The 22075-nt window shown below is 35.9% G+C and overlaps 1 protein-coding gene across 2 annotated transcripts in view; it reads right to left on the bottom strand.

Moving 5' to 3' along the window:
• fstl4 (follistatin-like 4) overlaps positions 1-22075 on the bottom strand; it is a 175918-nt gene that overhangs the window by 116202 nt on the left and 37641 nt on the right. For both annotated transcript variants that reach the window (XM_015349418.2, XM_015349419.2), the window contains exon 4: positions 2609-2857. In XM_015349418.2, the coding sequence (XP_015204904.2) occupies positions 2609-2857 (249 nt within the window). The remainder of the gene's footprint in view (positions 1-2608; positions 2858-22075) is intronic.

Genomic DNA, 22075 nt, shown 5'->3' with positions numbered 1-22075 from the left:
ACTTCTAGGTATTGGTGAAAACTTAAAATATCAAAACCATTCTAAATATTAGTAGTTTCATTATTCCTAATTCTTCCTAATATGTTTTAAATGTTTCATTCCTTTGAGATTTGTTTTGCATAGGTGTTGGAATTGCTCAGATAATTCCAGTTTCTTTTCAACAGAGTCTAGAAGGACAATTGAAAAAATGTGCATGACTAATGAAGGTAATTATTTTCTCTGTGGGCAAACTGCCCACCTCATAACAAATTAACTAAATGGGCAATTTGCTCACAGTTTGCCTGCCTGTGAAATTGCACCCATTATTTCATAGGTACAAAATAAGACATGCTAGCAAGATCTATAAATCACTATGCTCCTCCAATTATAGGTGACAAAAAAGAGTTTAACTACAAAATTTTGACCACATAATGTAGCATTGATGCAAAAGACTGATTCAGTTATTTTGAGTTAACAGCACCTAATTTAATAGGTGCTAAAAACAGCTAAAAGTGTGCACACAATTTAAAGGACGTTTAACTATGTACTGTACCAAAATTAATAATCATTATTACATTTATTTTATTCAAGCCTTATTCTGGGCTTATGCCTTATTCTACTAGGGTATGATTTGTATTATGCACATTTTTTGTAAACTATATAAATTAGAATTTGAAGACAGTAGACATTTTAGTCACCCAAGGTTAAATATTATTTAATTAACTTGAACATAATTTTGATATCCTACGGTACATTATTGTGCCTCAGTTTTCAGTTTGACTAGTGTGTTTGGTAGTTTTCTATTAAATATTGACGATTACACAAGGCTTCCCATCAAACACAGTTCACACTCTCACTGGAATATGGCATTTCAGAGCCTGTTACCTTTTTAAATTGACATTCAAAATTAACTGTTGCAGAAGAGAGAGAAGAAAAATGTAATGGAATGCACTCTCCTTGGTATAAAGCACCTGCACAAATAAAGTATTATATATAAGAATATATAAAAAATCAATTTCTTGTAAAGTTTATAAGAGTACTTACAACCATTAATTCAAAGGCAAATATGGACAGTAATTATGTAATGTTCAGAAAGTGAAAACATTGCCCAAACAAACAGCTAGTTGCACAACTATCCAGCATTTTTGTCTATTATTAGTCTTATATATGGTTTCGTTCCTATAAAAGTTATTTGAATCTGAAACCCAATGTAAACTTGCCTAGCAGCTTGGAGTTACTGTACAAAGGCACATCTGGAGGACTGCTATGTTAATTGTTCTGAATAGTTCATGACTTCAGTTATTAACCCTATCATATTAACAAACATCAGTGATAATCTGAGATTCAGTGCCACAAGTAAATCTTAAGTCTCATCAAAAGGTTCAGCGAAAAGGCTATCCTGTTTACTGCACAAGTCTATAAATAACCTTACATGGGAAACATTTTTTGTTTTATACTTTGAACTTGAATCAGATTATAGAACTCATCAATATAATTAAAATATGTATATTAATTAATGGATTCATATTTTATTGTTCAGTGCAACACAAATTTTAAAAGCCTTTTGGGTATATAGTAAACCTACAGTATAGATAAAAACTGGTTTTATGAATTCAGAACAATATTATAATATTACAATGTTGAATAACCACTTTTTTCCCTTCAAATGCTCAATTAAAATGAAACTGAAATATTTTTACATTACACCATATAGAGGTTGTTGTTATAAACACATCCTTAGATGCATTTGTTCTATCAAAAAAATGAAGCATGCATACTGATTTTAGAGACTTGCCTATAATGTTAAACACTGCAGCAACATACAGTAGTTCAATAACATATAATCTAGGATACCATTTCTTCATTCAAATTAAATCAATTCTGTTGTCTTTATTTACATTTTTCATTCAGTAAGAAATTCATATTAATTGCTCATGCAAATTCAGTTTCATTTCTGATACATTTTGTGTCCATATTATGATTAATAACTTCCACAAATTCAAACACAAAACAGTGTTAATTTGTTAAGGACAAAGCAAGACAGTCTAGAATATATATATATTCTCAACAGCATACTATATATTTGATTTCTAGTTGGAAAACGTTTGTCTTTCTCCATATATCACAACAGACTAGATATTTGAAAGTCACTTCTAGGCACTAAGATTCAGATACTGTATATGGTAAAGGCAACAGAAAGTTGATTTTACAGTAAGTAAAATAAATTGACTGCTGATGAATTTCTTTGAAGATTTACAGATGGGTTTTTAGTACTCGTTCATCTCTCCTGACTTCTATTCCTTGACATGCTTTCCAATGGGGTTTACTGAAAGAGCTATGCTTTAGGGACTACACATTTGAGATGAATTCCAGGAAAACAATGTCTCAGACACCGTTTACCTCAGAACATGCAAAGGTAAGGTCGAGAAGATTTTGCTGCACATGGAAAGTTGCACAAAGTGAAACTGTGAACTGTGTGGAAAACATAATCTAATACGAAGTGCTATGTTACTTCCTGGATGTCACTTCCTCATCTCTTTTTTTTAACAGTTTGCAGCAGAAACAGTTAAACAGTAGAACAGTTGAAATGCAGATACTGTACATGATGCATGCAATGGTTCTTTCTTACCTTTGAAGAAACAGTCCTTGCTGTGCACAACGAAGACCTTTTTCTTCTGAAGACAAGAGGTGCGGTAAACCTCACAATGATTTTCATAAAATCTTCCATCTGATCCACAGACGGGCACAAAAGTGGGGTGACACTTTTCTAGACACACACACTCTGCCTTCCCTGTCTCTTCGCCAACCACACACTGGCGCCCTCTTTCACAAAACGTCTCCTTGCAGGTCCCATGGAGCCCCACGCGACTGTAGTTAACTAATGAAATACAACAGAAAAGATTAAAAGGATTTAGATAACAATGACTCAAAAAAATTACATTGGACTAGTAAATCTACAGTATGAAAGCCTGTTGGATTAACAGACAAATATAGTACAGAACAGAGTAAAAAACTTGCCCCCCCCCTTTGATAAACTTTGATTAGTTAATCTAATTGTTCTGTTTATAATTGTTCTTATTCAGTATTGATGTTTTAGGTTTTAGAATAATTTTCTTGTGGATGGATACAGAAGGAGTACTGCATGTTAAATCATATAGACAATAGGACAACAAAATCCATCACTGCATTCTGTCTTGGTATTCTCATTGACATGTTTTCGACACTCACAATTGAAAGGACAAAGACATGGGCAAAATGAAATGGTTAACATTCATCCACCTATTATCAGAACACTGATTATTAATGGTACTGGTGACTATAAAATGGTTTACAGTCCGACTTAGTTGACATATTCCTGCACCAACTCATTCAGTGACCAATGCCCAAAGAGAATGCAAGCAATACACTGTAGATCCATAACCAACACCAATGAAACCATATTGTACTTGCTGATTATATCTATCTGCAACTGAACCGGCATGAAATTGCTGATGTCTGCAGCCCCACCACCTTGGAATGATCTTGTGCAAGAAAAGCTTTGCCTTTTAAAGGGTTATGGCTAAATTAAATGGAAAAGTAAACCAGGAGCACTGCGTGTTTTCTGAACATAGCAGCTCAGTTGGGAGGTCTATTTATTCTGCTGGAAAACTAAACCCTTAGCCCAGGAAGGTGTGCAATTATTTGGTGGAGACATGAAACAGATGTTCCGTGTATTAGAGACACAAAAGCTTAATCATTTTCTTCTGATTTGGAACAAGAGGATCAACAACAAATCCCATATTAAATTATATATGTATATGGTATCTGTGCATATTTTAGAAGTAATGCGGCAGTCTTTTTTTCTGCATATGAAAATGATGCTGAAATAAGCATTGGAGCCTGATTGTCCATTCAGTCTTTGAATTACTATACAGCACATTACAATTAACTCATTTTTGGTTTATTGTAATGTTATTTAACGAAGCATTCTAAATATTATTAAAAGATTAGTTTTCTTGTTAATCATCTATTTAAAACTGTCAAACAAAAAAAGCCTAAGCTATATCGACTTGAATCCTATCATAATGAACTGCAAGGTCAAAGTGCCTGAGACTACCATTAAAGGTACAATCCCTAGGAGTAAAAGCACAATGTCTTTTATCTAGTTTACTAATTGTTCTACATGCCTTGGTAAATTGTCCATGGGAATGCAAATTCTTCAGCTCCCTGGTGACCTTTTTGTCAATGTCAAGGTCAGTGGCGATTACTGAATCACTTATGCATTCACAGAAGATTAAATGCTTAGCCAAGTCCAAAGCATGGGAATATGACAAATGTGCGAGAAATGACTGCAATCACAAAATTAAGCTTAATGATTTAGGATTTCAGCACCCTACCATTCCATTTTGTTTAGATTTACAATTTAGAAACTGTCTCTTGCCTCTACAGTCATTTTACATTTTTCTTTTTTTTTCTCCATGGGCTCCTATTGTTGTTGGCTTAACAAGCCAGTGAGTAGAGAATCATGGTTCTCTTTCTCTGAGCTGTTTTATAATGGTGTCACATGTTTCTGACAAGATCACCAAGAGCATTTTTCTCAGTTAGCTTGGATAGTCAACAAGTTCTCAACTTTTATTCCTGCCAGCTGATTATCTCTTAGTCTCTCTTTGACTTCAGCCAATGATGTGGTATTATCACATGCCAGGTGATCTCCTCTTTCATAAAAATATGTTAGTCTTAATATGAGTCTTAACTACATTAGCTTATAGGAGCAATGGTATATGTTGACAAAAAACTATTCATAAATGTGCCTATGTCCTGTGTCTCCACTACTTGTGTTGTGTTAACTTACATACTTTCTGTATGACAAAGGAAAATGTATTCAAATTTTGGATTGGACTGTTGCACCCAAGGCCCTGTTGTATTGAATTGTACTGAGTTGAAAGGTTCAGACATGTTTTTTCTTCTGAAAAGGGGTTGCACCTCCCCTTTGGAGATCCCTAAGGATTAAAAGGTCAGCAAAAGAGATAAACAGCCCTTCCAGAAAGTCCTGGGTTGATCTCAAAAGTTCCACTCAATGAGACATTGAGCTGTTGGAGCTCCAGTGGGACCTCATTGAGCGCACCCTTAGAAAGTGCCTGAAAAACTGCAATGTGTGGCTCTACACTACAACAAACTGTCTGCAATTTGTTCCTTTGTATTTTTTGGAGGTAGAGGCATGTTCCAATGACCTCCACAACTACATCATCTGTAGCTCCTTGTTGGCTCCATCGCTGAAAAGGTATAAGGTGGGTGTCATGTTCGTCTCTACAGATGGGTGGTGTGCCGAGCTAGTATCCCCATGGTAGCTGGATCACTTAAAATCTCCTGTCATTAAGAGCTGGTGTTACGACCCCAAGTGTCTAGGGGGTATCGGGGTGTAACATTTAGGATAATTCTTTTGGAAGCAGGTGGGTTTTGGTGAGGGACTAGGAAGCGTGATAACAAGGGTAAGGAACTAGAGTGGTGCCAAAGAAAAGAAAATAACAAACAAAATGGAGCTGGCTAGGACAGTGAGAGAAAGCTAACCTGACTGCACAAGAAAACTTGAAACACACGGTCTTCGGCGTCTTCAACACCCTAGCTAACTGCACTGACTACCCAAAACCATACAAGACAAATGGCACTCACCCGTACTAAACTAGTGTTACTAATACAAAGTCAACTAAGTGAATAAAGTGTACCCAATAACCTAAACTAACCTTATATACAAACGTTCACACAAAAACACAAGTGAACCAGGAATACAAATAAGGGAAAATGAGAGTTATCAACAGGAACAGGGTACAAAGAACACAAAAGTTGAACATGTAGCACGTTAGGGCAAGGTAATGGCAAAACAAGGATAAACACACAAACAAACGAAAGTACAAAGAAACTAACAGAAAACCAACAAAACAACAAAGCCAAAGCTATACGAAAATACACACACACAAAGCAAAACAACAAACCAACAAAGCCGAAGCAATAACCAAAAGCAAAGCAAAGCGATAACCAAAACCAAACGGGACCAAACTCAAACAAAAGGTCTTTCCTTGCTGAAAATCTCCATGTTATATGCTGAATAAGATGTGTTCTAATTGGCTGGGAGCTAATTGATGATGACATCATACTGAAAGTGTGGTGTAATGGTGGGCCAATGAGGAAGGGAGAACAATCAAGGGTCAGCAGTGTGGACATAACAGACATACACACACAGAACACACACTGGGACGTAACAGCTGGTTACCATGGTAATGAATTCAACAGGAGTCTTGTAATCCCTGGAGGCAATAATACACCAGTCCCACCAAACCACACAGCACACCAATACACCTCATTCGGTTCAAGACTAGATAAGCTGTGATATGACAGTGCTTGGGAACTTTGTCATGAAGTTCATTATGTTTGAACTCTTGCTGTGTTTGTTTCCTGACTCTGAACCCTCTCTTGGTCCTGACAATGTTCATTGGATTCTCCTCTTGTCCTTCATTCTGTGCCTCTTTGTTTACGGACTCTGCTTGTTTCCCTTGGCTCTGAGTTTGAATTTCCGCTTGTGCTGTGATTTCTTGTGTACACGGCACACAGCTGCTTGCCCGTTTAGCTGTTTGCTCTTGGTTTTATTTAATGAAAAATTGTTGCTGCTTAATTATATCGTAACGAATTCTGCCCCTGCGCATAACAGGGATGTTGGCCGCCCGGGTTGAAGAAGGTCTTCTTTAGCTCAGTCGGCAATTCCCGTGTTGAGTGACGCTAGAGATCCAGGTCCGAGCCCAATGCGGTGAGGGATGAACTAGGGCGGGAGCGGCGAGGGCACATGCTCAATAACCCAAATTTGCTACAATATTAATTAGCAAAATACTATAGTGAGGTTCCAGAAAAAAGTTAGGTCTACCCCAGGACTGGGGTGAAAAAGACCAAGTATGAGGCACTTTTAAATGTAATAACGCAGGAAAGTCGGCCCACTCCTGGAAGCAGGCCAGGTGATGGTATTCAGCAGCTAGTGCCAGGTGGCAGGGTGACAAAGCCTGAAAAAACTTTGTGAAGCAGCCTTGTGGACTCATTTCCTGTGACGTGAAGAATGAAAGTGTGGTGTTACTGTGGCAGCTAAATGGACCCGTCTTGACAATATAGTGTATTATATACATACTATTTTATGTCTTCTGTGCAAAAGACATTATACATTTAAATACATTTTCTTTTGGAATTTTCAAATGTCTTTCAAATTGAAAAACAAATCAAAACAATCCAACCATTTGCTGAGCAGCCCTGTGATCACCGGCATTGTCTTTCTGTTCTACTTTTATTCTCGATTTCTTTTTTATATATTACCATTTATAGTTTTTCTTCCTTTTGATAGTAATTTTTTGTAATGTATGTACATTTTCAATGCCACCAGGCTTACAGTGCTCTTTTTTATCTAAGCAAATACTATGTCAATTGACTCTTGGAGCATCATGCCTGAAGATGTTTTCTGAGTTTGTTAGGGGCCTATCATCATGTTTATACCTGAGGCAACATTTGAAAGCTCATTAAAAAAGATCATTTTAACCTTTAAGAGCTATCAAAAAAAACACTTCATAACCTATACAAATTAAGTAGAAAACATACCCTTTTTCCTTTAGTAAGACAGAAGGCTACTCAACAGTTCTGATGAGAGAGACGTACTGGGTAATGTTATTATAAGACTTCTATCTTCATTGCAAGAATTGGCATCTTTCTTTATTAAATATGGCTAAAGTGCCTCAAGTTGGATGCTCTGCAGGGGTGGCTTGAACACCCTGGTCACATCAGATGAGGCACATGAAATGTAGCATTAACAAATAAATAGAGAAAACAGTCACTCATGTCATCCAGACTTGCAGGGTACCTTATTCACTTTAACAGCTGAACCTAATTACCTTCAAATAAATCATGTCAAGCATTTTCTTTGTGACTAAGTCTAATAAATGACTTCTGACAGCCTTACAATTTCTGAAAATCAATGGTGTCGAGCCCAGACTCCTCAACTGCCTGACTCAGTTATAAGTAAATTTAGGTGTTTTAAAAAAGAAAACTTTATGTGCTCCTAAAGCATCAGTAGTTGAAAAATATCATTATCGTCATCACTGTTAGTACTATACTACAGTATATGTTAATATCCTCTTTAGATATTTCACTAATGAGATTAAAATACTACTTTATAAACTGTAATGTGGATATTACAAGTGTAGGCATATAAGATACATTACTGTCAAATATTTGATATTGAAATCCAAAATAGGAAAGAGTAAATCCAGGTCAGGAATTGGAGCTGAGTGCAGTAGTCTAAGAGTGAGGAGCTGAAAGAGAAACACAGGATGACACAGGCAATGCTGTGAGCACAACAAGGCAGCTGAATGTCAACCAGCAGATGGCACAGAGCTTTGTGCCCTTTAGCAATTTCATGTTATTAGACTTTTAAGGTATACTTTTCTTCTAGAATTATTAACACATTGCAATAATGCCACACACAGTGCCAACAGAACTATGGTTATGAGTCAGTTTTATGACTTTCCAAATTTATAATGCAACAATGTTATGAGCTGCACAGACTGGTTTTGCCATTTCTTGATGTGGCCTTTTTGATCACATTATGTTAATCTACTTCCCTTCCCAGCCACACATTAAATGTGGTCAAATTATAGCTTTTGGGGGCAGAACAGTTGCACAGTTAGCATTGCTACCTTTCTGCACTGAGGGCCTGGCTTCAATTCTGGACCTGGAGTGTTATATGCATGGGATTTGTATGTTCTCTCTTTGTTTTTGCGTAGGTTTCCTACAGGTTCTCTGGTTTCCTCCCAAAGTCCAAAAACGTACTGGCAGGTTAATTGGAAAATTGGCACTGGTGTGAGTGTGTGCATGTTTGTGTTTGTGTCTGCCTGCGATGGATTGGTATCTGGCTGTACCCTGCCTTGAGCCTTTTGCTTGCCAGGAAAGGCTCCACCCCCCCCCCCCCCCCCCAGGAACCTTGAATTGAAAAGTAGTTAGAAAATGGATAGACATGGATTTTTAAGAAAAAAAAATCTAACAGCTACATACTGCCTCCTCTTCATTGCCCTAATAATTCAACTAAACAATGAAGTGTTGTTTAGGAGTTTACTTATACAGATGCTGAGGTAATTAGCCAGCGACAAAGAGAAAAAAAGCTTGAATTAATGTTAAAAGCAGCACCTTCACAAACTAACTCACTGGAGTTGTGAATTGAACTCCACAGAGCTGTTCTTACCTGTCATTACACTAGCATTGTAGTATACTATCAGATGTAGGGCAGGTCATGTGCAATCCATGTCAAAAACCTCTGCTTATAAAAAAAAACATTTTATAGATACTATGACCTACAGCAAAAAGGCTGTTAAAAAGTATGGACACTTTCAGAGATTCCTAAGGAATTTGGACATAGCTGACTAATTATACAAGCCCCGTATCAACATCTCCTGCATGTTATTAAAAGTGAATGAATTCCTTCTCCCACAAGGATTATAAAGAATGGTAATGGCAAAGGTAATCAAGTGAAACTGTGAGCTAACTGCCTGCACTATTTATGAGCTCATGCTGCTCTGTCTGAAACAGATATAATGCATTTAATTTATTAGTCATAAAGAAAAGCCATTTGACTTACTTAAAAACGTATCATCATGGAAAAAGGCAACACTGAATCACTAATTAAATTTGTCAGAAAAAAACAGGTACCAGATTAATATAAAAACTAAAACCACTACACAGCCAGCTTTTTAAAAAATATTTTCAAAGAATGTAACTTCAAATATAGCGCTCACAACTGGCACAAATGTATTAAGAGGTAACCACTTTATAGGGGAATTTCAGGACTACTGCATATGAGAGCACTAGAGCTGAAAAGCAGTCCCCTTGCTAAAGAACATCATTCAAACTTAAAGAACTTGTGAAAAAAGATAAGAGATGTTCAGCCTATGTTAATATTAAACTGCAAGGTTTTAGATCCAAGGAGCACAATTTTCATTTTGAAATATTGTAGTCCATTGCAAAGTTATATTATTTGGTTGCACGACCACTCCTCCACATTCCTCCTCGATGAATCATGAGTCAAGAGGTACTGTACATGGCTATGATGGTATGCAACTGGAAGACCGAGCATTTTCATATATTCACCTGCTGAATGCCTGTGCGCATTGCAGTTGATAGAAATGAATGACTTTTTGAGACAGGGTAGCATGGTCAGACTACCAACCATATCACCATTATCATAGATTTAAATATAAATAAATTACAAAAGTGGCAATCTTATTTTAAATGTTGACTCAAGACCCTATGGAGAAATATGATTTATTCATATTTCATTTATTTTATATAATTCTTAAGTGCCCAACCTTAACCTCACCCACCCAAAAATCTATTCATGTTTTATATTGATTATAGATTCACATAACCTGCAGGTAGGTTAATAGCTTGAATTCCATAACCTTGCTTCTTTTTAATTAAAATGTGCACTGATTTTATTTTAAATAAGAAATAATTTTACCAAGAAAAAAGTACTTTAAGACTATGCTTTTTATAATTTTATATACACCTGCTTAAACAGTCCTGTTCCTTGGTAATATCCAATTCTGATGTTTATGTGCTAAAGCAGACCACAGATGGCTTCTTGGTGTGATGGATCACTAGACTTAAAAATGTTGAACCAGCACTTCATAATGTTATTAACTGCGATTTCAGAATCACCAGTGCTTGAGCGTCAGTCCAGAGCTGGTCTGGGTCACATTTATTCACATTAATAGAAAACGTCATTATGACCTATTGTGAAATCAGCTTTTCAGCCATTTCTCCTGACTTTTCTCGAAAAAAATCTATAATTGGTATATTAGAGGTCAAATCAAAAAGAAAAGCTTGCCATGAAAACCCCAAGGCTTTTATTTGATAGTCCAAGGAATATATAAGTTAAACACAAAATAAAGCAAACACCGTTAAGTGTATAAACCACGTTAGAATAAAACAAATGTTCAATAATATTACATTATATAAAATTAAATATAATATAATTATAATAATTATACAGTATAACATAATATAAAAAAATGATAGTAATAAATTCAACATACAGAATATAGCTTGCCATGATCTTCATACTGTACATAGCATAGTGATTTTTAACACATTTTGCCAATTTGTGAATTATGTCAGGTAGTTCGGAACTTATTGCAAAATGTATTTCTAATGGTTTGGCATCCGTAAAATGAACAGTAGAAAGAGCAAGAGTCCTACTAAGTTCTGATATAAAACCATATACTTTTGCCAGCAGGTAATTTTCCAGCTTGCCCTTTTGTTACAGGACGAGGCATGAGATGGATTGATATCTGTAATACATTTCTCTAGCAACAAATCACTTGAATTCCTTTTGACCATTTGTTGCCAGTGCCACAGCAGTCACACGCACTATTGTTTGTGCATATTACTCTTCATAGGTAATCAATCATGCTGTACACTCATTTGTACACTGATCAAGAGCAATTGTTTATGACACTGTGTTCTGTTTTTGTACCTTTACAAAAATGTATCACTCACACAAATTGTATGGAATGTCAGGAGCTGTAACACAAGACAGTTCCTTTATCCTTGATTCTACAGACACCAATGCCACCTTGAATTACCAAGCATCTTAACATTTGCTAAGTCCATATCTTTTTGTAAGCGTGTATGCCACTGATCTTTATGAGACTGAACCTATTTCAGCCCTGAGGGAGTGATCTATCCACAGTCCTTTTCCCACAAAGTACCCCCCCCCCCCCACTCCTGCTGCTCCAAGTACAGTATGTGGAAAAGACAACAAGATGCATCCGTTATCGACATGCTGGCTGTGTGAGATTGTTGTATTCATTCAGTATCTTATCTTTGCCTTTCAGATCTATCTGACAAGTACCTTCATGGGTTAGGGACCATATTAAATCAGATTCAAGGCACAGTCTCTGACATAAGTCTTCCCCACACCTTAGATTGTTCTAATAATACTGTATGTTTCACTTCAGTTAGAAATCTACATCACTTGAAGTGGCAAGGGAAACAGCTCAGAAAACACAAAGTAGAAGTAGAACAGACTTGTGTCTGAAGAAATAGTCACTTAAAATAATCACTTAAAGGGGAACTGCAGTCCCAATTTCTCAGACTGGTCATTAAATCTCGGTAAAAAAAAATTAATTGACATTATAGAAAAAATTTGCAACAGAACAGAAAGTTATAGAAAGTACTTCAAGTTGCCATGTTGTCACAAACCCATGGTCTTGCCACAGGCAAGAACAACAGTTCCCACAAATTGGGATGTGACGTGGCCTTTCCTGCTCAGTAGTCTCTGTAATGACTAATGCAATGGGATTTAAAGTTAACAAGTAAGTTGCATTTGTCGGCAAAATTGTCACAAAATTGACGGCAATATTTCTGTTGGATTAAAGAGATGTACTGTATGTGCAAGCCTGATTGTTTACAATGTAATAGGGCTGCTTCACTTCGCCGGAAGTTTTGTTGTCTAATTCTGAAACGCAGGATATGGTGCTGCACATACTTGGAGATTTTGTCTATTTTGTGATGTAAATTGGTGGTTTTACAAGTTACTGCGTATATTTTACTTTTATTGTGGTCTGAAATGCAATTAGCAATGCTGATTCTTCCTAACCTCAAAATATTAAAATAGTGTTTTTAAAGATTTTACAAATCTCTGATATACTACTAATTTTTGGAACATAGCATAGCATGGAATTACAGAACTTGTAATGACCACTCACTACAGACACTGCATGGAACAGCTGGGAGGTGCAGATATATTAGACATCATTCCTTCACTGAGGCACAAACTCAAATGTTTATTTTAAATACTTGCCTGTGTCCTAAATAAATTCAGAACTAATTCTATGAAAAATACTGGTTTTTGAGTTATTAAATCTCGATCAACTCTGGGTTTATTTATGACGAATCAAAGGAAAAAAGCTGTCTCACATTTATTTATGAAATTTTATATGAAAATTTCAACCTACTTTAAAACTTCCAAATGTATTTTCCAAAGCACTTTTGAGCTCACCAACCATAAAAGTACATTCAGTACAAGTAATTTTTCAAATGGAAAACAATCTTCTGTCAAATATTAGGACAATTCTTCAGAAAACTCTAAACAGAGCTTTTTGTGTTGCTTCTGAACAAGTTTCCTTCAGCTTGATTAATAACAGTTTTAGTTTTTCCCCAATCCATTTCCCTCCTACGCACTCAAACAGTGCCACTATGTAAAAACATTTTCTAAAGCAGAATGATTTAAGAGATGCCATAAAATCTCATTAAAATATAGATTGCACTATTTAAACAAAAGGCGAAACACTGTACAAAAGACAGTGATTAGAGACAAACTAAAATATTTAAATCAAAGATGGTTTAAATCACAGTAATTCAAGTAGAACCTTCCTACCAGTATTTGACCAAGAGAAAGCAGGTGCTTGTGCTCTGAAGGCTGAAGCTTAACAAATTTCCATTACCAGTAGAAATTCAATGATTTTTAGATCCAATTAGTGGTGGATAGAACTCAAATATAGTAGATAGAATTAAAAAAAGTCATGTAGACACTGAAATGACCTCCAGTGATGTTATTAACAAATTATGGTTCAGAAAGCTTGCCATATACTATTACACCAAGAATGAGTGAGGTGAATGTTGAAAAAATAATAACACGTCTCCAATTAAAAGAAATTAAGACGACAGCTACTAATATCCTCCCCAACAACCACAAAACCTGTAATTAAATTTCTTTTGTGAGTGTCTAATAAATCCATGGCAAGCTTGACAGAGGCAGTCCAATACAACATGCCAATCAAACTGGGATCTTGGAAATTGGAGAAAAAGACTAAATTGGTTGAAGAATCTTTCTACAAGTATGAAAAATAATTTTACACTCCGCACTGCACAGTGGGATTAATGCTGAATCTACTCCACATTTCCAAGCACCCTTGAGTCACATTGGATGCTTTTGAAGTGACCTTAGAGCACAATGGGAGCACTACCAGAGCTCTGAAGCCCTTTTAAAACCCTCCTTGTGATTCCTGTTATAGATTCCAGGAAAGTAACACATAACACTTGGAACGATACAACAGGGACAAAATTCAGGGCACTCTCTTGGGCAGCAATGTATCTGACAGTGGTTCAACAATCGAAAGGCAATAGGAGTGAAGAGAAGATGTTATATTATAATTACACTCATGACTTTGCATTTAATGGCACTCTGCCCATCAGGCGATGCAACTGTCCACAAGTTAGGAAATGAATATATTCTGTTTATGCACAGCCCTGGTCAGAAAATATTGCAGTTTACTATTGTAATTGTTTCATATCACAGTTTTTTTTTATACCTCTTGTAACAGATAGAAAAACATGGTGATGGTATATAGTAAAACCAATATAATACTGTAAACCTAGAGATCTTAAATTACAAAAATGTTTGACCTTAATGTACTACAGTATATGAATTGACTTGCTTGGAATAGTAATTGCTTGGTTGGTACTATATGAATTGGAATTGCTAGAGAATAGTAAATGCTAATAAATACTCTACAAAATACAGTACAGGTGTGTCCTACTAAACATTATCTGACAATGTGCATTATGTTGTGAATAAAGGTTAAAAAAGGTTATTAAAATATAAGCTTTAGTACTACATTTATAGTACTTTTTATATTATTACAGTGCTTTTAGAATATATGGAGCAATTTAGTCACAATTGAGTGAGACATGTTTTAACAAATGAAAAACTGTACTATACCTGTTTGACTTTGCAGTGGCATGGGTTATATTAATCAAACATTTCTGCTCGTTACCAACGTACTGCCAACAACAAAGACAAGGAAAGGCTGGGAGTGATACATAAATTAAACATGCAGAGAATTCACATGCTGTTTTTTCAGAAAAGTCCCCAAATAAGTTATTTCTGTATGCAAAGAAAATGTATACAAGAAAATCACACCAGGAGGTCCACAGTTGTCAAATGACATCTTGTTTGAGCGAAACTGTTCAAAGAATTGCTCAAGTTCATATTTGACTTGACAGTGCCTAGTGCTAGTTTGTTTTTTTTTTAATGTGTTTTGCTGTTTTAGCTTCCAAATTGTGTTGCGTGTCATTGGTGTAGTGGCATTTCATTTGTTGTGAATAATACATAAAGCAATTTATCTCATGACTCTTTAACTGAAGAAAATGAATGACAATTAACTCTGAGATTTAGATCTGAAATTTCCAATCCCAAGTGCATGGTGAGAGAGCAGCAGACTCAGGATTGTCCAAGACATTTTCCCTGTTCCCTGTGCTTTAAAGGCTGTTTGTATATACAGTAGATCAGGCTCATTAACATTATCACATGCTGTATAATGCAAGTTTCCATGCAACAACAGATCTTTCCATGTTTTCTATCAACCTCACATGTGAAGGGCAGTAACCCCATTGTCTTCTGTGATTTTTTTATTGCTGCAAATGCAGTTTGTGACTTTCTTCCAAAAATATACTCATACATTGCAACCACAAAGGGGAAGTTTCTTCACTGATAAGCTACCAATGCAGGAGCTCTAAAGAGTAAAGTCTTTGATCCTGTGTTTTGCATTAGTTTTATGGACTGTTATATGTAGACCTCTCAAGTCACAGCTGCTCAGGAACATTGCTTGGTGACGACACAAAGGTACAGTAAGGATACAGTGAACCTGTAATACCAAGAACCCAGGGATATTCACTTATAGTTCACTGAGCTCCATGACACAGTTCAGGGTAGGGATAAGACACCTAAATTTGGCTTTTTCATATTGCAAAAAAAGAATGACTTTGACAAGTTAAATTAAATCTCTTTTTGAGTCCTTAATAGGTATTATTGCCTATAGCTTTGTAATTTCAATATTTTGTTTCCCTGTAGAGACAAATGCATCTTTACAATCATACTGTTGATATACTGTAAGCTTTCCAATTTAAAATGAATAGATTATCGGAGAGCTTGCTTTTGAAGAACATCCTGTCAGCATGGACCTACTCTATTCCCCGTATGTTTTAATTGTACATTGGCCACCAGTAACATCACCAGACACAAAAAATAAAAATAAAATTTGTTGGTTATCTCACATTCCTATGTTAAAAAGAAATCCGTTAAAATGCTGCTACAAGAGTGTCAATAGAATTATATAAATTTGTTTTTTTTACTTTAAACTCTGTAAAATTTCCTTTTGTTCTTTTTGTTGTTCTATAAAGTTCATTTTAAAATACAGCAAGATGTCATATTACAGCTTTGTGCCTTTCAAAACTGTGTGGAAACAGTCGAACCTGAAAGGAAAGTTCATGAAAAGGACAAGACAGAGTACATTCACTCTAAATCAGATCACAATGCATAATGGATAAATATATAAATAAATTATTACAGATCACCATGAGTAAATTATAGCTTGTGCAGAGCACAAAACACATTACACAGACCATCCGAAGCTCTTTCCCACCTTTGTTCTCCAATGAAAAGGGACACAAAACCTGTTTTTAAGGTTAAACACTAACAGAATTGCAGCAAATTTGGATCAGAAAAGATGGATTTTCAACAACAACATTAAATAAATTAAACAACAACAATAATAAATTAAGCTGTTCTAGAATTAAGGCTTTGAACTGCGGTAATACTGAGCTTCCCAGATCCAAATAGGGTAATCACGAAAAAACAAGGGCTTGATGAATAATGCAAGGAATGGCAGTAATAATGAGCATTAAATAAATTATTTCACTTCTCAAAGACAACAAAAGAATCTTAGTAAAGCTACAATCAAGAAGAGGTTACTTGACACATTGTGCTTTATTTCAGTGGGTTATTGATCCAGATCACATCCAGCCTTTCTATTGAAGGATACCGGGAAAGTGTCTTCAAAAACATAGCTTTGTACTGTAACATCTTGTATAAATGCACCTGTATTAACATTTTAATATTTTAACAAATTCTGTCAGTATTTTCTTCCACCTTTTCAAGACGTTTGCTAAAGTCAAGTTCTCTGCATGCCTATTAGATTTAAGAAAGAAGAAATCATTTTATAAAAATTTCAGGGCTGAAAAGTACCTACTGTAATATATTTTGCTTAGGAAAATCAATAAGATTTTTCCCGCAGGCTCTTGCTTCCAAGATGTGATATTTTAGTTCATACCAGGAGACTAGTGTATGTTGCAGCACATGGTGTGAGGAGTATCGATAGCAATCAGTTGCCTTCTGTCAGTGGCAAAAGTGTAGTGCATACGAAACCTCAAAAGAAGTTAGAGTTTTCTCTACTTGCGAAGTGACTCACTAATCCACAAATTCTTAACAGAAATCTGATCTGAAAATGATCTAAACTGCATTTTTCCTTTCCTACTTTCTTTCCTTAAGCAGTTTTACTGCCTTCACCCAGCTAAGACGGCCATCTGAGGAAAAAGTAATGTTGGTCAGTTTTCTCTTGGCTGAATCTGAAAACAGGCTTTAGAATTAGAATATAATCCCATTATTAATTTTTTACAAAAACCTTTTGATGGAACACGTGCAATCTCTAAGTGAGGCATCCTTTCAGTGAAACACAAACTGAACTACAGTGATGTAAATTTGAAAAAGGAAAATGACATTACTCTTTTTTTATATTATTAAAAGAGGTGGGGGAGGGGAGTGATTAAAATTTTCTCTATGCGAACAATTGTACGAAAACACACATAAAAAAAAAATTTTGAGGATGAAAGTTGTTTAGCAACATTCGACAACATTCGACACTCATTCGTACAGTACTTTCCAGCCAAGGGCTTAGAGCAGAATCAGCCACAGAGCCTAGATGCACAGCCATTCACATGGGAACACTAAAAGCAAATTCTGACCCTGTCCATCATTTATAATTCAACAGAAACCAGGGTTAAAATAAGTGCATGGGCAAGCGACACATAATTTATATGCTATGAGGGAGACAGCAGTCTCCTGAATCATAAAGTTTGAATAAGAGTAGTTTTACGCTGTGTGCGTCTGCAGCTGTCCACATGTGTAACAACATTAGCTCCATTCCCGCGGCAGAGTGAGTCATTTCCCTGTTCTCGCTCCCAATCCGTCTGGATGAAAATGGAGTGTAGCATCCTTGGCAAAAACATCAGCCCTGTCAACACTACTTCATAAGCAGCCGAGTTAATACAGGATTCAGGGCTGCCTAATCGAGCCCAATCAGTCGCAAATCCGAAACTCTTGCTTGCTGTGCTAGAAGCGTGAAAAGCAAAGCAGCTGCCAGAAAAAGACAGATATTATGTGGCTCAGGTTTGACACAAATATGGGATAAAAGATTCTTCATTTCAAGACACACTAAATAGGTTCAAGCAGTGAAGAGCAGGGATATGTCTTCCTGAAAGACTGTTGTCTTTTAAGAAGGTATAGTCTTAAAAAAAACGTTCATTTGAAGTTAAACCCGTTTACAAGGCTTATGGAGCTTTTGCAGAGCATGGAATTAAACACGTTGTAAAGATTAGCATTTTTATGGAATCAGCAAGCCCTTATCTAGCTCTTAATGTGCTGGGATGGGCGAGGTGGGTAAGATGTGCAACGTCTTGATCTCGGGAGGAAGATGACCTTTATAAGGCAATCAGAATGACACTGCTTCTTTGGATAACTAGGATCATGCCTGGAATGCCCTTCCTTTCTTTATCAGCCTCTGCAGTGGATGCAATTGTAACCAGAACCACCAGTGTGCAGCGCTTTTTCTGTTCTTGCATTCAGTCTTTTTGTCCGCACCTGCTGGTTACAGCCAGGGCTTTTGTGTTTGAGGAGTCAAGGAAGGCGAAAAGCGGGGTTTCCAGGGTTTTCCTATATCTCAGTCAGAAGATTACATTGGATGAAGAGTTGCATTATGGGCAAAACCTGTAGCAAAAATAAACAGACAAACACAGTAGTGCTGCAGACTAGGACTGCAATCCTTCTGTTAAGACCTATTCTTATTCAAAGGATATGTAATATTATTTTCCATTTTTGTTTTTTAATACAATGATCTTTGTAGGATTTTGTTATGCTTAATATTTCAACTGAACACATTTTCATTTTTTTAGCCTTGATGTCTATAGTTTTGGTATTACAGGCAATTATGTACTGCTTAATTTACTAATAAGACGATGCAATGTCATTTAAGCTCGACAAATGGGGGGATATGAAAGGGGAAATGTAATAGTATCTGCTAAATTATTAAACAACAGAGGCAAAAAGCAGACTTACTAGTCCTGTTCTGAAAAGCTTTTCTCAAGAGGTGTAAATAATATAAAGCCGTCCATATTTTAGTTCTGCTGACATATTAAGGCTCTTTTTGAACTTTTATTAATATTAATAAATGGGCATTTGATGTTAATGGAGCTTGAAATATGACAGTGTGGAATGCAGTTCAACTTTCTTTCTAAAATCCCTTCCAAGCTTTCATTTAAAACTGACTGTCATTGTTACAGGTCTATAACATACAGTATTTGGAGCTATTTTCAAAAGGAATACATGACTAATGATGCAAATAATTCTGAATAGGCCTTAACATGTTTTTTTGGTTGTTTTTTCACACTTTGTAAATTCTGTCTAATATATCAAGCTTTTTTATGCATTTAATATATTGGTATACCCCCTACTGTGACTGGAAATGTACTGAAAATGGAACCATGACATATAGTGTATATGCAGCTTCTACTGAGAAGAAGAAAGGACAAAAAATAAATAAAATATTACTCAAGCAAGAATATTTCATTTTCCCTCTTAGGTCATGCTAGGATTACAGATTCAGACATGGAATAAAGTGCACACCAACAGAGTGGTTTTCTCTGGAGTACTGTGGAAAAGATTCAGTCACTACTATATATTGACGCTTAATTTATTGGCTGTTAAACGCGGGAAAATTTCCAGGTTCTGTCTGAGGTTCATATTATAAATGAGAAAAAAGACTTTATAGCAGAGACAGAATAATCAATGATTCTATTGAAAACGAATAAAACAATATTGTGTTCAAATAATGAAAAATCTTTCTTTCTGACATTGTCTGATTCTTTCATCAACTGCCTGGATTCAAAGTCTCATTCATAATATGGCATATCTGAAGTTAAAGGGTATTAATGGTGCACTGTTTTAATTTTTAATTTGCTGTTCCGTGGCATATATTTTAAACATCAGCCCTAGTCCGTTAGTATTCTGGGAGCATCATTACCCATTTCAGTGTTACACAAAAACCTTGCACTCCACTTCCAAAGTTAAAAACAGACAATGTCAGTCTATGGCTTTGAAAGAATACATGACTTACTTTATTTTTGAAAAAATCAACATACAGTTTTTCAAGCCATGATCATTGTGAGAGCGACTATGTAACATTTCCAAACCATAAACACATGCAGATATGCGGAAAGATAGTTTTCTAAAAGCAAATTGGCAAAGAGGTTAAGTAAGGAAAATGAATGGATCTTGGAATGCCCTTGAATCTTTTCCAAGTCCTTTCCCAAAAGTACTGAAACATTTATCAAAAGGACATGGTTAAAGACATATTTTTATATCAGAACTCCTCTGACAGATCCAGTTCATAAGTTCTCATTCAGTTGTATTATATTTTTGCATTTTACAATGCCCAGTGCAGAGTATAATTAAGTGACTTCCAGCACTTTTACTCCCCATAATGACTTATCTAAAGATCATTAGCAACAGTAAATGGTTGACTTGCGGTATTTATTATGGCGTTCCATTTCCTATTAAAACTTCTGTTCAATTTGATTTACAGAAAGGTGCCCCCATGCATGCTCTATGGCAGTTTTAATAGATGCTGTATGAGTTCTGCAGTATGAGTAATTTCAACAGGGGATGAAATTGCTTTTATGTACAGCTTTGCAATGGCCACAACAATGATATCAAGGTTGGATTTAGTTGTGGAGGGGAAAAAATGCACAACATATACAAACGAAAATAAGTTAGGAATGCAAACATATGTCCTTGTCATACCAAATAAATTTAATATGCACAAACCTCTAGTTTATTTTCATTGCATCATAGCATATTCATTACATTTGCTCCTGTTTGTGAATCAGATTTTTAATTGCAATTAAAATTTACTCTATATTTACTTGACTTTATGGGCTCATCTATCCGAAAGCATGCTATAACTTTAACTTCACTCATAAAACACACCAATGATATCAATATTTCAGAAATAACCAAAGTGCAGGTGTTACTGAGTCTTGGACCTCATGCTCCTGTGTCATTTCATGTTGAGGGAATACAAGAAGATGCTAACCAGGATCTGGGAAACTAGCCTATTGTCACATTGCAATACATCTTTTATAGTCACAATTTATTTTCCCAAAGTCAGACTGTTTTCTGACTAATTAAGTCAATATTGTTTGGTGTGAGAATGTAAAAACAGAATTACATCTCTCAGCATACAGTAAAAAATAACTTTTCTGCCAATATTTTTTGAAACCCATATCATTTTCCAAAAAGAGGCAAGGAGATAGATTTGCTGTCTTTGCCAGAACAAAGAGCCGCAGTCAAGCATGGAACTAGTGCTAAAAGCAGATGTTATCGTCTTCCTGCAGTTCCCACAGGAGACCCCTCATCAGCTAACTCGACTTCATTCTCTAATCTCTGCCTTACTGGCAGAGTGAGCTTTAAAGTTACGACCTTCAGATAGGGCAACCAGTCCACCCTGTAACACACATACAGTAACTAACTGTTGCTCTCTACCAGACAGCTTTGTAATTTTCTTAATATTTAGTGGTATTTGACTCATAGTTAACATGGACCCCCATGATAATACATTTACTTAGCTAAAGAACCAAAATAAAGCCATGTTTCATAGTACTATTCCTCATTGTCTCCAAGCCAGTGCCAGCTTCAGTGCCCTCTGCTCTTCACTATCATTTTCAAAATGTGTGCTGAACAGGTGTGTCTTTAAGGGACTGAAGAGATGGGAATCCCTGGGTACCAGGTCTGTGCTGTGGGCTGAGAGAGGAATGTGAGTAAAATAAATATATTTTTAACATAACTCACCCGGGGATAGATGGTATCTGGTGGGAAGGTGTTTCACAGAGAAATTTCATAAGAGGCTTATAACAGAACAGCAAA

This window comes from Lepisosteus oculatus, chromosome 11 (genome assembly GCF_040954835.1).
Source record: "Lepisosteus oculatus isolate fLepOcu1 chromosome 11, fLepOcu1.hap2, whole genome shotgun sequence".
In the NCBI taxonomy this organism is placed as follows: Eukaryota; Metazoa; Chordata; class Actinopteri; order Semionotiformes; family Lepisosteidae; genus Lepisosteus; species Lepisosteus oculatus.
Note: the sequence above shows the minus strand (reverse complement) of the source record. Positions and strands in the feature narration are given on the sequence as shown.